The 15,874-nt window shown below is 29.1% G+C and overlaps 2 protein-coding genes across 3 annotated transcripts; one reads left to right on the top strand and one right to left on the bottom strand.

The window, feature by feature from the left end:
- Window positions 1–2,820: 2,820 nt before the first annotated feature.
- Window positions 2,821–3,430, top strand: LOC119685185 (mitochondrial import inner membrane translocase subunit Tim13-like). Its single transcript, XM_038099410.1, has 3 exons — window positions 2,821–3,080; window positions 3,137–3,205; window positions 3,260–3,430. Exons 1-3 carry the CDS (start codon window positions 2,982–2,984, stop codon window positions 3,356–3,358), a joined length of 267 nt encoding a protein of 88 aa, XP_037955338.1. The 5' UTR covers window positions 2,821–2,981; the 3' UTR covers window positions 3,359–3,430.
- A 4,651-nt stretch (window positions 3,431–8,081) lies between these two features.
- On the bottom strand, window positions 8,082–15,105 carry LOC119678049 (bromodomain-containing protein DDB_G0280777-like). Of its 2 annotated transcripts, none has more exons than XM_038089688.1 (8): window positions 14,042–15,105; window positions 12,319–12,520; window positions 11,789–12,259; window positions 11,660–11,730; window positions 8,885–9,056; window positions 8,750–8,803; window positions 8,434–8,682; window positions 8,082–8,379 (listed from the first exon to the last, which is right to left on the bottom strand). In XM_038089688.1, exons 1-8 carry the CDS (start codon window positions 15,065–15,067, stop codon window positions 8,213–8,215), a joined length of 2,412 nt encoding a protein of 803 aa, XP_037945616.1. In that variant the 5' UTR covers window positions 15,068–15,105; the 3' UTR covers window positions 8,082–8,212. The 2 variants fall into 2 exon arrangements, with proteins under 2 accessions (XP_037945616.1, XP_037945617.1); XM_038089689.1 differs by having other exon boundaries at window positions 11,660–11,727.
- Between the last annotated feature and the right edge of the window lie 769 nt (window positions 15,106–15,874).

Raw genomic sequence — 15,874 nt, 5'->3', positions numbered from 1 at the left:
AGTAATTAATTGTTATGATTAGATTTCATTTTGTTAAAATCCTTTGACAAATTAAAAAATAATTTTAATTTTGAATAGCTTTATACATTTTTTCAATTTTCAAATTTAAAGAAAAATGTACTACTTGACTATTTTATATTTTAGGTATATTCATTCTTTAAAATATTTGCTCGATTAAGTTTGTATGATTTGGTGCAACGAAATTTTGTATATCTCTCAAAAAACCAAAACAGAGAAATACAACTACGCACTTTCTTGCGCTCATTGTGGCCAATTTTTCTACATATTCCTTCCCTTCTTAAAACGTTGTGTAAAATCGGAAAAGTGAAAAAGTAAGAAAATGTTAAGGATTTGAATTTGTGTTTGCATTTTTTACCACATCCTCATATGTCCACCGCAAATTTTTGTTCAAAAAATACATTTGAAGTCACAATCAAGGTGCCGTTCCTGAAATACTGTTCTTTGGCTTTTATCATAATTTAGTAGTACCCCACTTTGATATTTTTATGTAAAATGCTAACTAGCTATAATATTAGAACGAGAAATTCTTGTTTAATATTGACCATTGCAAGTACAATAGTTATTTACAAATAAAAAAACAAAAATTGATAAATCTCTAAATTTAAAAAAGTTAGGTGTACGTTGGGCTTTGCATGTTAACGCACGGGTCGACAATTTAAAGATGACGGGGTTCAATTCCAGACACTGTTGGGCCAAAAAAGCATATACGAACAATCAAGTCAATTGATTTTTTTAAACATCACTAATAACAAATATGTGTCGATATCCCAAACAGCTCTTAAGTCAGACCTTATTTAACTAAACGATTTTCTCACTAAGTTCACCGTTATTCGAAATAGGTTTCTTGTTATGCCACATAAGATTCGAGTTGAGTTACTTATTACATTCTTATTTATGTGTTATATTGTGCACTTCCTTATCTATTAACTATGCTTGCTATTTATTTTTGAGATACACAAATAGAATCGCACAAACTATTTTTTGCAGCTATAGTTACTAATTTTAAATAATAAACAAATTTAATAATAGTCTAAATCTACTCTACTCTACTCTACACTATTAAAAATATATCCTATAGAAGACACACAAAACGAGCACTCATGAAGTTTCTATTAAGCAAATTGGCACTTTGACATTTCAGCCCTTTACAAAGTATATAGCATGCTAAATAAAAATCGTCCTTAAAATGACTTCTAAAACTAATAGATATGTTTGCAAGTTTTGTTTGTGAAGCATGATATAGACGATGCTACATATGTGCACACCAAGTATGAAATTCAAGTATGCGCTTTACACTTTGAAACAAGGTATGCACACTTCATTTTGATTTATTTTCTACAGCGTTCATAATAACAGCGGAGCAAATACAGAGTGCAAAACAATAATCGAAACTGAAGGAATTGAGATGATGATAATATCAACATGTTGTTTATTTCATTATTTCTTTATATAAAGAGGTTTTCGAACAGAAGTGAAACAACAACAAAAATTTTATTTTTTTTTTTTTTAATTATTTTAATTAATTGAATTTTTGGCTGACCATACAGCTGTTTCGAGTATTGCCAAATACCTTTCATCAGTGGTCTTGGAAATAATTCTTATATTTAATTATTCGTAAATAATTATTTTTGAGACTGCAAGTACCAGGAATCGAACTCGGGTCCTGACAAATATGAAGCTCAGAATCAGCGCACCTTAACCAACTGATCCAAAGCCGTACTTGACTTTTCATGTTCGCATATTTTTGCTGGAGTTTTGTTACTTTTGCTATGAAAGTTTTTAATAACAATTTTACTTGCTGTATTTATATATTAGAACGAAATCATAAACCAGCTGTAGAATAATTGAATTAATTAATTAATTATATTTTTTACTTTTAATTGTTAAATTTCAATACTATTCTATTCGTAGAGGCATTATTTGTTGCATGATTATTTCCTTATATAAAGATTTCATATTTCTTAGAATTAAACACAATTTCTTATTTTAATTCTTAAAACTAAAATTATTTTTAATTTAATTCTTTAAAATGTTGCATTTTAATATTTTTATTCACAAAATAATTTTTTAAATATAAAAACTTATGTAAGAAATATTTTTAGCACAAAATAATTTTTAAACTATATAAACTTCTTTAAAAATTGTTTATAGCAGTTTTTTTCAAATTTGCTTATTTTAAAGAAAATAATTTAAAATAATACAACTTTTTCAATTATTTTTCCGTGATCTTTGCTCGTCCGACGCTCACCAAAATTCTTAAATTATGAGAAATCCTCAAATTTCGATATGCACAAGTAGACATGTATGCCTACTTAAGAAATAATTGAAAAGATTTAATTTAGCCGCATACTTATCTCAGACCGAAATTCGGTATAAAAACTTGAATATACACAGTGCGATTTTGTAGTACCCATACTTGGTATGCATACATGTAGCATTGTCTATATCCTGCTTAACATACTCTAAGTCATATACACTTCTAATCTAATCAGAATTTTCGGCGCTTTTAATCACTTTTGATAACATTGTCAAGTCCATTCAAACTTTTTGCCAATTTATTTCACATTTTTGTCTTGGCAAGAGCATTATTAAAACATTCAAATCTAAATTTAAATGCAATTTAATGTTAATATTGTGGGAGTGTGAACTTTTAACAGAACGGCCCACAAATCGCAGTTGAAGAATAGCAAATTCAATATGAAAGCATAATATTGCATATACTGCAATTTGCGTAGTCTATACCGTTTGAAGGTGTAGACATTATTTAATTTAGTATTCGAACATATGGTAACTTGTGTAAGCTGGTTATGATAGCAAAACCCTATTAAAAAACTTTTGAAATCTATGTTGCACGTTATACGCACATATATTATGTAAGAATAGACGATTGTTTATTAGTGTCTTCTCGTGAATTCCGGAATAGAGGTTCTTGTGACGCTGTAAGCGCTGAAATATCATACATGTCTTCGTTAGGTAGTCTATCTGGTGCTGATAAGGGTGAACTTATTGAGCAAGTTAGGCAGCAAATAGCTGTTGCCAATGCTCAAGAGCTGTTAACGGTATGATGACATAAGAAAACTGACTAAACATCACATTACATATTTGTTTCCTTTAGAAAATGACTGAAAAATGTTTCAAAAAGTGTGTAGGGAAACCGGGTGTAACACTTGATTCGTCAGAACAGGTACCTTACCTATTACATTTTTATTATTCGTTTTTTCATATATCATTTTAATAGAAATGTATCTCGATGTGCATGGATCGGTTTATGGACTCCTGGAACTTAGTTTCACGTGCTTATGGAACTCGATTACAGCGTGAACAAAACAAAATGTAGTACATAAATTTAGAACTAATAAATTTAAGGAAACTTTTAAATATTAAAAAAGTTTGTTAAACACGTTATTGATATGTCGAGTTATGTTTTAGTTGACGATTTTTTAAAGAGGTAAATACTTTTTATGTTTGATGGAATTTTGTCTATAACTTTTTATATGATGATATATTTTTGAAATGAGAGTAAGGCAATAGAAATTAAGAATTTTTTATTTTAATAATAGCATAACGAATGTGTGAATTTCTGTTTCGTATGCAACTATACAAATAAAACACTTGTTTTTATTTTAATTTAATGTTCATGCATCAAGACCGGCAATAAAATGAGGAAAAGGCCCTGCAGTGCATGCAGACAAGCAGTAACATTTTTGATGTATTAGGAGCTAAAAATTATTATCTCTATTATGGGATAATTTATTTAATCAGATTTGCACGTTTATGCGTCAACATGTAATCTAAACGAAATTTGCTTATAAAAATTCAATATATACAGTGGCTCCATCGAATAATCGGACAAAAATTTATTTAATTTAAATGTGCTCCAAACTTTAAAAAAATATGTTAAAAATAAAATTTTTTTTTCATTCATACTTATCTATATAAATATTAAAAAATGTATTTTTTATACCTGTAAATTTAAACAAAAAACAACCAATAAATTTTTTGCGCTCAATGCATAATCGGACAAAGCAGGAATCCTAAAAATACAGAAATGTGGCAATCAATATTTTTTTGATTAACGTTTGTTATTTAGAACGGTCTGCAGACGATTTGGAACTGATTTTACTAGATTTTGGCACACTTCTGGGTCTATTGAATACCATGCTTCGTGTATAGTTTCCTTTAGCAGTACATTTGCCTTAAATTTTTTTGCAACACTCTTAGCTAATTCCTCCCAAAGATGCTTAATTGTATTAAGGTCTTGGCTCTTTGCAGGTGTTGTGGCAGTTATAGATCAACCAACGCTTTGCCTGACATATGCTTAGAATCGTTGTGCTTATAAAAAGCAAGATTTTCCGTGACACCCAATTTCTTTGCACTTTGCTTTATATTCTGTTTCAGAATGTGAAGGTAGCCAAATTTATCCATTTGACTACCTATAAAATGCAAATTGCCTATTCCTGCACTTGATCACAACCCCGAACCATAACAGAGCGTCCTCCATGTTCTATAGTGGCCTTTGTATTGTGATGATTAAATTCTGCATTTGATTTACGTCATACATCTTACTATCATCTTACTATCGGATCCTTGCAAATTAAATTTACTTTCGTCAGTGAACAAAACCTTAAAAAAAATGAAAATTATCGATGATTCCAAAAGCTTTCTGTTTTTAGTAAATACTCCTTGACGTTTATTCTTTTATTTTTAATACTTATAAACGGTTGTTTCCTTCGTGATAATCGAATTTATGTAAAGTATTGCGAAAAGTATTTAATCATACATCTTTCCGAGAGCGGGTTTTTAATGAAAATTTAAGATCTTTAGCGGTTTTGAAAGGATTTTTCTTTATTTCTTTCAATATCGAACGCTCTTCTCGATCATTTAATATTTTGCCGATCATTTTGAACTGCTCTGCTCTTATTGGCTAACCCAAATTCATCACGAAACTTCTTGTTAATGTCTTGTACAGTAGATTTACTTATTCCAACTAAATTGGCAATTTTTTTCTCTAACGGTTTTACCTTCAAAATTCAATTTAATTATTAATTGCCTAATGTCGACAGTAGTATTTTGTTAAAGTTTAGAGGACATTTATATTGAACAAAAAATACAGTTTTAAAAAAAACTATTTAATCAACAAATATCAAAATACGACTGCGAGGTCACACTAGTCTTTCTAAGATATATCTCTTTCCACTAATAGTACATCATAACGGGGATGTTCTATTAGATTTTGAATGGTTGGCCCCCATAAACATATAAAATTGTTTGTTTAAATGAGAATCAGTTTAAGATGATAGTTGGAAAAGTAGACGTACGATGACGAAAGCAAAGAAGACGTTTAATGCGTCCTTGGCAATCAGATCCCCAATGAAAATATTTTAATCTCCTTAGACAGCCTCTCTTTGCCTACAAATCACTAGTATTCACTACAGTTACATCAATTATAACTCAACTCATCAATTATAGCTGCGGTGCTTCCCTCAATGACCTAGCTACGCTCGTTACGGTTCAACTCATTTGGGTTTCTGGATACAGAAACATCTCCGACAAATGCTTCTCAGATATTGGCGTTCCACTTGCAATAGCTAAACTGGCATTTAAAGAAAATAGCTGATGAATCCTGATGTCAGATTTCTAAGTTGACTTGGTGTGATTTGGACAAAAAACGCACTAGCCAGCTACTTAAACTCAGGCGGAACCTGCTTAGCACTACAGTATCAGTGCTGACGGGTCACTGCATAATATAAAGGCATATTATGAGAATGGATCTACCCTATGTGGCAATGTCCATCTTTAGCTTGGAAAAAATCAAAAATCTTGGGGACCCTTTTACCGATCTGACTATGCAATATTGTGGACTAAGTCAAATTCATAAAATTGTCAGGTTAGTTTACCATGATCTAATGGGGGCGTTGAAGGTTTTTTTGGGGTTGGTTGTATACTGATCTAGTCTATGTATGAACCAACGCTATTCTTGTGGTATCAAAACAAGCTTTCTTGATGCACAAGGTGCCACTCCAACCTACTGTTTTCGTGGGGAAATCAAAAACAGCTGTCAGTCGTTACACCGCGACAATTTAATTTGAATGTCTTCAAATTAAATGTCAGTTTTTGTACATGACATTTTTTTACAGCATATAATTATTTATTATTTTTTAATTTCTTTAAATATTGTTCATATTTCGATTAATTGTTTAAATATTATGAATATATCGAAATTCGAATTTTAATATGATTTGCTGTCATATCTTTTAGTAGTTATTATTGATAGCTGCACGCATGCAACTGAACATTTTTTGAGGACTTTTTATGTGAAATAGTTTTTAATTGCTTTACATTTATGCCGTAATTGCGATAGAGTGAACGAACTGTTACAATATATACATAAAGTAGTTTGAGAAAATATGTTTATGTTGACATTCGTTGTATGCACATATAAGTGGATAATTTAATGCATGGATTTAGTATATTTCAAGTACCTATTTATTAATTCAATTTTTAATATTAACCGAGATACTTTGTGTTAATTAAACCATATTTCTGGAATAGCGTTAACCCATTATATTCTAAATTAAATTGTTATATCCAAAATTTTTAGCTTTGATTTATAGATAATTGGATATATTTTCGTTTGAAACATGAATAATTGCATTAGTTTCAATACTATGTTAAAAATTGTATATAAAACTTTATATCCAAATTTTGAAAGTTTAAGAAATGTTGCATAATAATGTTCTATTCAACAATTCTATGATATAAAGCACAGACGCCTTAACAAAAATATATAAAAAATTAATATTAAAAACCTTAATTAGTCGTGAACTTTGTTTTATTAAGGAAATTGGTGTATAACAGATAAAAATGTCTTCACGACAAAAAATATATATAGATAACCAATGTATCACTGAAATATGTACAAAGAAAAAAATAAAAAAATTTAGAAAAAGTTTTGAAGTATATGTTTTATTATAAAAAATCATTAAAATTTACAGGAAATTTATAAAAATAAATAACAATTAATAATATATATATGGAATAATAAATTTAATTATTTTCATTATCTATACATCGAAACTAAAATAATGGATATATCTGTTTTGACCATGTTGGGGTTTTTTGACTAAAATTTTCTTAATAAACGATTTAACTTTTTTTAAATGTATAATTATCGGTTAATAACGAACATAATCCCTGGTTGTTATGCAATTTCTTCATTTTTTTCCAACCAAAGACTCATCTGCAGAATACAGTATATGTATTGCAACCTAATATGGTAAACGCAGCACATGTACTTAAAACTGATATTGTTATAAAAAAGTCTTGATCACATTTCTTTCTAAGGCTATTATCATATAAACTATAGTTCAGTTTAGTTTAGTTTCCACAAAATTTAATTATTTAAGTAAGAATGTTTAAGATGCATGCACGTCATTATTTTTGTTTTGTTACCTGTCGGCTTGCTTCCAGGTATAGAAGTATTTTCTCATAATATTATAGTAAAGTTATTAGAATACATGCTAAATAAATTTTTTTTGAATTTCCTTATCTTATTGAAATATTGTTAAGAATAAGTAGTTATGACATGACATGAAAATATTGAAAATTTATAAATTGGAACAGCATTCGCATTCATCAGAAAATTTACAGAAAACAATGTAAACAAAGCATTTTACAAATACCAGTTTTAACTATGTGTTGCTCTTGCAAAATATAGGTTGTATATTCCTATCATTTACACTTAAGACACTAAATTCATTTGCGTTAAAACGTTAACATTAAAACGTTAATTTAATTAATGATTTATATATTAACAAGAGAGGCGCGCGAGACTTTAGTTAAGAATTGCAAAGTTTCCATTAAATTTTTGTTCTACATACTACTTCTATATTTAGTTTGTCAATGGTAATAATAAAAAACACGTAAAAAGAAATAATGAATTGGTTGTGAATTCGTTATTAACTTTATTGCTATAATAATTCAATTAGTTGTTTTTTATATTACCATTATTTAACTTTTTATAACCATTTTCTATAAAACAAATAAATAAATAGAAACCATAAAGGATGCAAAGCTACATATGTATTTCTTGAAACTTTTGTACTGAAAGGAGTAGTTCAAGCATCAATATCTGAAATATATTAATATTATATTTTTAATTTATGTTTGATAACAGCCATTTTATTATTTATTAATCTTTTTGCCCTGTTGTAGCATTCTCTACGTCAGCGGAAAGTAAGGAATCTGTTTGACTTTTCGTGCTTTCAATTTGTATATCAGAGGAATTTTGTTGGTTTAAGTTCACTAAATTTGATGTTGAAATTTGGTTAAGAGGAACGGTTGACAACTGCTGCAAATCTATATTATAAATATATTAAAAATGTGTTTATAAAACTAACATATTGTCCATACCTTCAATTTTATTAGTATTGGAGGTAAGTATAACTGGTTGACTACAATTTTGTAGCTGCTGCTGAGTTAATTGTTCCAGTAAAATTCTGTTGTTTACAAGTGCAATATTAGTTGGCAATTGGAAGCCTTGTAATTGCGTGTGAGTGGGTTGATGTGCTTGATTGAAACAATTTACAAAAGACGGTTGCAGTGATCCAATAGGTGCACTTTGCTTGTCCAAATTTTGAGTAAAAATTTGTTGAGTACTTCCTATATTGGTTAAAATAAGAATGTAAATATTCTGTTGCAAAATATTCTAATATACTGTATTGCGAACCTGTTGGTTGAATAAACACCACTGATTGTTGCGAAGCTAATGACACGTCACTACCTTTGTTTAAATAAGACAAAGTGAAAAGTTAGTTATATAAATACTTATAGACAATACTTTATAAAAATACATTTATCTTACTTTGTCGTAAAGCTTTTTGAAACTTCTCATATTCAACGTAATGTTTTAGACGCAGTTCATCTTCTTCAATTAATTGTCGTTGACGTAAGAGAAGCAAACGCTGGTGTTGATTCGTACCCAATCGCAAATGGCATAATTGGCTTACCAAAGAGTCCAAATTATGTTTTATATCCTTCAATAAAATTATATAATTAAATATATGTATATTCTGATATAATCTAAGAAAAAAAAAAGTAAAAAATTATTTTTATAAATGCAACAATTAATTCATGAATTCATACGACTTATGCTGAAAGTCCATCTCTGGCTACATAACTGTATATGTTAATAACTACATATATACATAACTATATATAGGATTAACTGTAAAAAAGAAAATGGTTTACGCAAACCTTAGCGTGATTTTCTTTTTGCTTGACAATTACTGATTTATATTTACTGCGTTTTACCATTTGAACTTGAATACACTGTAACCCTAAAAGTAATGATGCGAGCTTTACTTTATAAAATTAGAAAGTTAATTTTAAATTCTAAAGTGTGTGGTTAATAAGCATAATTTTTCATTTTGATGCACGGAAAGTCCCAAGTTTTTAAGTCAGTTACCTAATGAATGACAACACATTTTTAGAAACGGAAGCGTAGTCTGGCCATCCGGTTTACAGGATTTGACGCTGATGGACTAGAAAGCATACGTGAAATTTTTAATTTTCATGTATGGTGGTCAGCTATCGATTTCAGCCTAAGAAGTTAAATAAATCACACTATTCGAGAGATACGGTTTATTTGATCATGGAAGTGTTCGAAAAATGGGCCTTCAGATTTTCATTTCTTAAATGCTCTCGAACCAATCGAATCACCAAAAAGGTTAAATCATCTTTCCATTTATTTGTATGTTTTATTTTCGTTAAAACTTTATATGATTGCTACAAACTTAAGTATAATACTGAAATTAAAGATGCAAAATGCGCCATCTAAAGTCGAAGATGATGAAACCGTGTTCTCACAATATGATACGTAGAACGATGTATCTAAATATATACAAGAATATATTGTTGAAAATGTTTTCGTTACAAAGTCGACTTCATTCTTATTGATATTTTTGTTCTTTAATATAATATAACTAGAAATGTTGCGTATACGTAAATGCTGACTAATATATTTGTACTGATATATTTATTGAAATACAGTTTTTTAGTATCGAAAGAAAAGTGTTTAAAAATGAAATACAAATGTTTGAACTAATTATATTGTGTAATATTGTGCAATATTTAATTGTTCAGTTTAATTGTTTAGTTTTATGTTATAACTTTAAGTCATGCTTATAAAAATGTAAGACTTGATAATAGGTTTAATAGGTGTAAGGGTTAAATATTGGTAACATATAGACATACCAAAAATTATAAACGTTGTTTATTGGCAATATCTTACTTGGTTTTGGATAGACAAAAGATGTAATTAGCAGTAAGAATTGAATATTTGGTAATAAATATATAACTATACGAATATTTATTTGCAAAATTTTGAAATATTTTTTATGAAATTTTTCTAAAGACAATATATTCATTACATATGTTTGGAACATGTTATTTTGCATTTTTGAATAACACAAATATCTGAAATACTCATATGAGTACTTCAGATTTTGTAATACAATATCTCTAAATTCAATTTTAGAAAAAACAGTTATAGTATGAAGATGTTAAAGTTGCAACTATTCAGTTAGTCGTTAAACTCATATATTAATTTGATTTTTTTAAAACATTAAAATTATCTCCATCAAAAAATTTTTGTCACATTTGCACTGTTAATTCTTGATATATCAATGAGCTCACCACTTCCGAGAACTTTAGATAAAGTTGCTTACAACTTCCAAAGTTTAATCTTGTGCCTTACAAAGTTTGTAGGACCACAAAAAAAAACCTGCTGTTACAATTTCTTTCATGACAGGAGTTAAATTTTCAGTAAATTGTTATTTATATATAAATATTTTTAATGAAGCCATCTTACGGTTTTCCATCACATTTGTATTCATATGAAATATTTATGTTAGAAGCAATAGCGATTAACAGCTGTTTTTGATTTTCCCATAAAAGCAATAACATAGAACAGCTTCAACCAGGAATTTAAATTATAAAATTATTTCTTAAAAACTTGTACCAGAATGCCAAAAATGTTTCAAACTGCCTTTCGTTCGTTCTATCTTTCAAACTTTAAACTATAAACTATCTATTACAGTTTTACAGTTCATATTTTACAGAAAATATAAGTAGTTTTTTTTCTAAGCAATAAAGCAACTATTTTCTTCAATACTCAATACACAATTGCAACGATGCCAAATGTATACCAAAAAAGTTGAGCGCTAGCGCTAAGCTGGTATATTTGCTTGGCACGATCACCTGAACATGCCTTATGGTTTTGCTGGTTCATAAATTACTGAATTTTAATTTTGTCACTATTGCAGCCAATGCAAATGAATCGTGTCATTGATATTATTCAATAAGTCTACATCAAGCGACTTCACTGACATGTGGTCATGTGGTAAAGATGAAAATCAATATTCCAGTCAATAAAATAGAGGAACAAGAAATAAGGCAGATCTAATTGTATTCGTAGCAAAAGCGCCTTGGTACAAATTTTAAATTAACTGCAACCGGGCAACGAGTTGGCCGTGCTACTTAAACAGCTTAATAAAGTAATCAATATTGAGAATAGATACTCCCAAACATTTTAAATTTTCGTTATTTAATAAGCGCGTTTAAAATAAATAATACTTACAGATTGAATAACTGTCGGAAGTAATTGAGGATGAGTTGCTGCCAATGACACAGGTTCATCAGTAGTTACTGCTATTGTAATTAAAACATTAAATAGATGAAAGATTTGAATAAAACTTTTAATAATTACATTCATTCGATGTGTATGGCGTCTGGTTGATTGATTGTTGCGAAAGTTGACTATTCTGCACATGTTGTATTATCTGGTTCTGTAATATGGGTAGAGTCTGAGATGGCAAGCTATGTGCTAATAATGGTAAATGGACAACTTGGTTATTTTGTAATTGTTGCGATACTGGAATTGTTTGAATTATGTGCTGCGGTTGATGCAATGATACAATTTGATGTGAAATTTGCGGTTGTGATATATTATAATTTGATATTTTGTGCATTTGATTTTGTTGAGTGATAACAGGAGAATGTGGTTGAGAAGTAATACTTTGTATTGTCTTCTGATGTAGGTTGTCTTGAGATTGTTGTTGGTATGGAAATACTGAAGTTGGTTGGGTTAACGAAATTTTATCTTCCTCATTTGCAACAATATTTTGACTTTGCGCAGCCAAAGAAGTAGGTTGTATATTTTGAGTTTGTTGATTTAATTCTAATGATTGAATTGCTTAAAAGAAATAATTAAATAAAAAAATAAAAAATTTTCTGTACTTTCTTCATCCGATATTTGCTGAATGCTTTGCGTTTGAACTAATATATCAGCATTTGAACCAGTGTCATCTTTTGAAACAGTTGTAGACGTTGCATTTGTTTTAAGTTCTTGAACACGGCTCACACTAAATCTGGACACCTTGCGAGGATTATGGTCATCTGTTGATGAATTACTTACAGCATTTGATGTATTGCTTTTATTCTATTCGAAATATAAATAACAATATAATATGGTTGAAGATATTTATTTAAGTAATCAAAAAATAAGATTGATTAAAACAAACTTAAAATTAGTACGTATTACTTTGTTTTTTTTTTCTTCTGAACAATAGGTCAGTTCACAAATTTTATTAAAAGTTAATGTAATTTGAATTGTATGCGTCTTATTAAATCAAAATGAAGAAAAAACTTCTTTTAAAAGGTAGTGTAAAAATCGAAAGAAGAAAGCTCAAGCAATTTGTGAATATAATAAAAAATAATTTTGCATATGAAGTAAAAGTATAAGGATTCTTTAGAGAAAAGCGTTCAACACAATTTAAAAAACTAAATTGTCGAATTGACTTTGGATAAAATAATTATGAAGCAAATCTTGCAAATAGCACATAAAGATTCGACAAAAATTGTAAAAACAAAAGAAAAGAAAAGGTATTAGAAGATTAAATGAAAATCTGAGTAGACAAATATTGGGAGGCCACTGGAAATAGAACAAGATTCAATAATAAAAGCCGCTTTGTGCTTTGTCTAATGTCACTAATTAAATAAAAAAATAACAAAAAACCTGGAACGAGAGCACTGAAAGTTTGTGCAGCCTTGGCTACTTGTGGATGAACACGATTAGTCATTGCTTCTAATTTGACAGGCACGAGTTCTAAGCCTGGCACTTGCAGTCCAAACAAGTTATATACGGACTATAAACTAATTAAAATTCGATTGTTTCCTAAGACCACTGATAATGAGTACTTGGCAATACTCGAAACAGCGTTGTATGGTCAGCCAAATTTAAAGAGCAGATCAACTTCTAATGACCAAAAGACAGCATTAGCAACCCATTGCTTTATGATGAAACATACTCCAAATTTTGAAGAAGTACATATCATCAACAAAGAGCCAAATTATAGACGTAGACTGATGCTGGAAATGTTACACATCATTGAAGTTCCGGACAAACAGATATTAAATTACAAAAAAGACACTGAGGGTCTTGCACAAATTTACAGGTCTCTAATCAACCATAGAAAAATTTAATATATAATTAATAAATTTAAAATTATAATTTATCCTCCATTGTATGTTTTTGCATTTGACTAAATAAATTTAAATGTTAAAAATGTTAAACAACAATGTTTGGATATATGTTTATATGTTTATTTACATGTATTTAAATTTGTAATTTCTTTTTTTTGTTTATTCTTTGTTTATGCACTGAAGATGGTCTACGAAGTAGACCGAAATATCTGTAATTAAAATAATTTCAAACATAAACATTGAGGTCGACACCAATATGAACATAATATTTTAATTTTTTAATAAAAATTAAATATAACTAAATATTTAACGCTGTTTCAAAAGTGTATTTTTTTATTTTATTTAAAAAAACATTTTCATAAAGTTATGTGTTAAATAAACGACCTAAAAACGATTAAAAAAATATAAAAACTAAATAAATATTGGTCGTAATACAAATTTATTATTATTAATCATTGTATATAGGAATTTAACATACCTCCTCAGCTAGATCTGAACTCTGATTGTTTGCTAGTTCCATCTCTTGTGAACTATGCATCTCATCTTCGTTTTTTATTATCGTACATTCACAGGGATTTTCTTCTGGTTGGATAGTAATTATCTGTTCTAGTTGTTCTAATTCTTCAGTTTCTTCGTTTCTATCAATGTTATTTACCGACAAAACATGTTTTTGGTGATCGCTGATATTATTATTTAAAGAAATAGCGTTCGTTGAATGTGCGTGTGTGATGTTTTCAAGTTCAATTTTTAATTGCTCAAGTGTATTGGTACTTAAACCTGCATTAAATGTAGAAGCTAATGGCGTTGTTAATGAAGCAACTGATGACGATGCTGTTATCTTATTAGACGTGTTTTCTTTTTTTTCATTTAATCCACTATCACGTATATCTAATACATCATCTGCATTCTTTTCGATATTATCACTGATTTCCATAATATTGACACCCGGATTTAACTCTACAGCACTATTAGATTGTACGTTGTGAACAAGAAAACGAGATATTTTTCGTGTATTTGGTGAAGTAAAATTTTTATTATCTTCGTCGTGCAATTTTAAATCAGTTTCTGCTAATTTTTGATCGTCGTTGGTACATTTATCTGTAAAAATATTTTCTGTTTGGGATGAACAGCCTCCATTATCTGGTACTTCATTAAGAATTAAATCGCTGTCATTAGTTATATCAAAACTTATTTTATGTTCAGGATATGGTACCGAAGGTGATGTGGTAATTGTGTTATCAGGAGTGCAATCTGACGACAATGATGTATATTCTGATGTACTGGTTTTTCTAGATACCGAAGTAGATTCATGTGTATCACTGTTATTTATATTATCGCAACCAGAAGAAGTATTTTTTTTCGCTGTTGTGTTATTATCTTCTATTGGAATATGCTTATTTATGTATTGAAGATCAACTTCATTCTTTGAATGTAAGCAACTTTCGGAGTTTGGTGATAAAGGTGAATTGATGGCAGGATTCGAAATCTTTTCTCCACATACCATAGTTTCCGTAATATTATAAGTTTTGACTGGTTGGATACTTTGCTAAATTTGAAAAGGGAAAAGATTTTAAGTTTCAATTGTTTTAACATTATATATATATATATAAAGATTTTTAACTAAATATAGTCTAAACTTATTGACAAAAATATACTATATTTATATAAAATATGTAGATCAAAAGTCATGCATCAATACCTTGCAGACGATTGAAACACAATTTTTTTTCATATAAACATAAAATAAATAAATGTTAGGTCGAAATAATATACATTAAGACTGAAAAGTTTTCGGAAATTCTCATTTAAAATTCGCGCGCTGTATATTTTTCGATATTTTAAGTTTATGTAGTTTGGCAGCACTGTCCTTAATTACTATGCCAAAAATGAGCTCGATCTGTCAGACAGTTCGTTTACGGCAGCTGTTGAAACCAGTTCACCTCAGTAGTGCGTTGCGAAATGTCTTCGACGGTCGTACGACCGTCCTGGAAGGCTTTGTACCACTCATAAACTTGAGTTTTCGATAAAACTGATTCCCCATAAGCCTTTTGTAGCATTCGCAACGATTCTGCACACGAAATTTCGTTCGAAACACAAAATTTGATGCAAACTCTTTGTTCAATATTTTTTTCCATTGTTTTTTTCGCAACGCCCTACTGAGGTGAACTGGTTTCAACAGCTGCCGTAAACGAACTGTCTGACAGATCGCGCTCATTTTTGGCATAGTAATTAAGGACAGTGCTGCCAAACTACATAAACTTAAAATATCGGAAAATATACAGCGCGCGAATTTTAAATGAGAATTTCCGAA

This window comes from Teleopsis dalmanni, chromosome 2 (genome assembly GCF_002237135.1).
Source record: "Teleopsis dalmanni isolate 2A chromosome 2, ASM223713v2, whole genome shotgun sequence".
Lineage (NCBI taxonomy): Eukaryota > Metazoa > Arthropoda > Insecta > Diptera > Diopsidae > Teleopsis > Teleopsis dalmanni.
The sequence above is the reverse complement of the archived record's forward strand: the minus strand, read 5'-3'. Positions and strand labels throughout refer to the sequence as shown.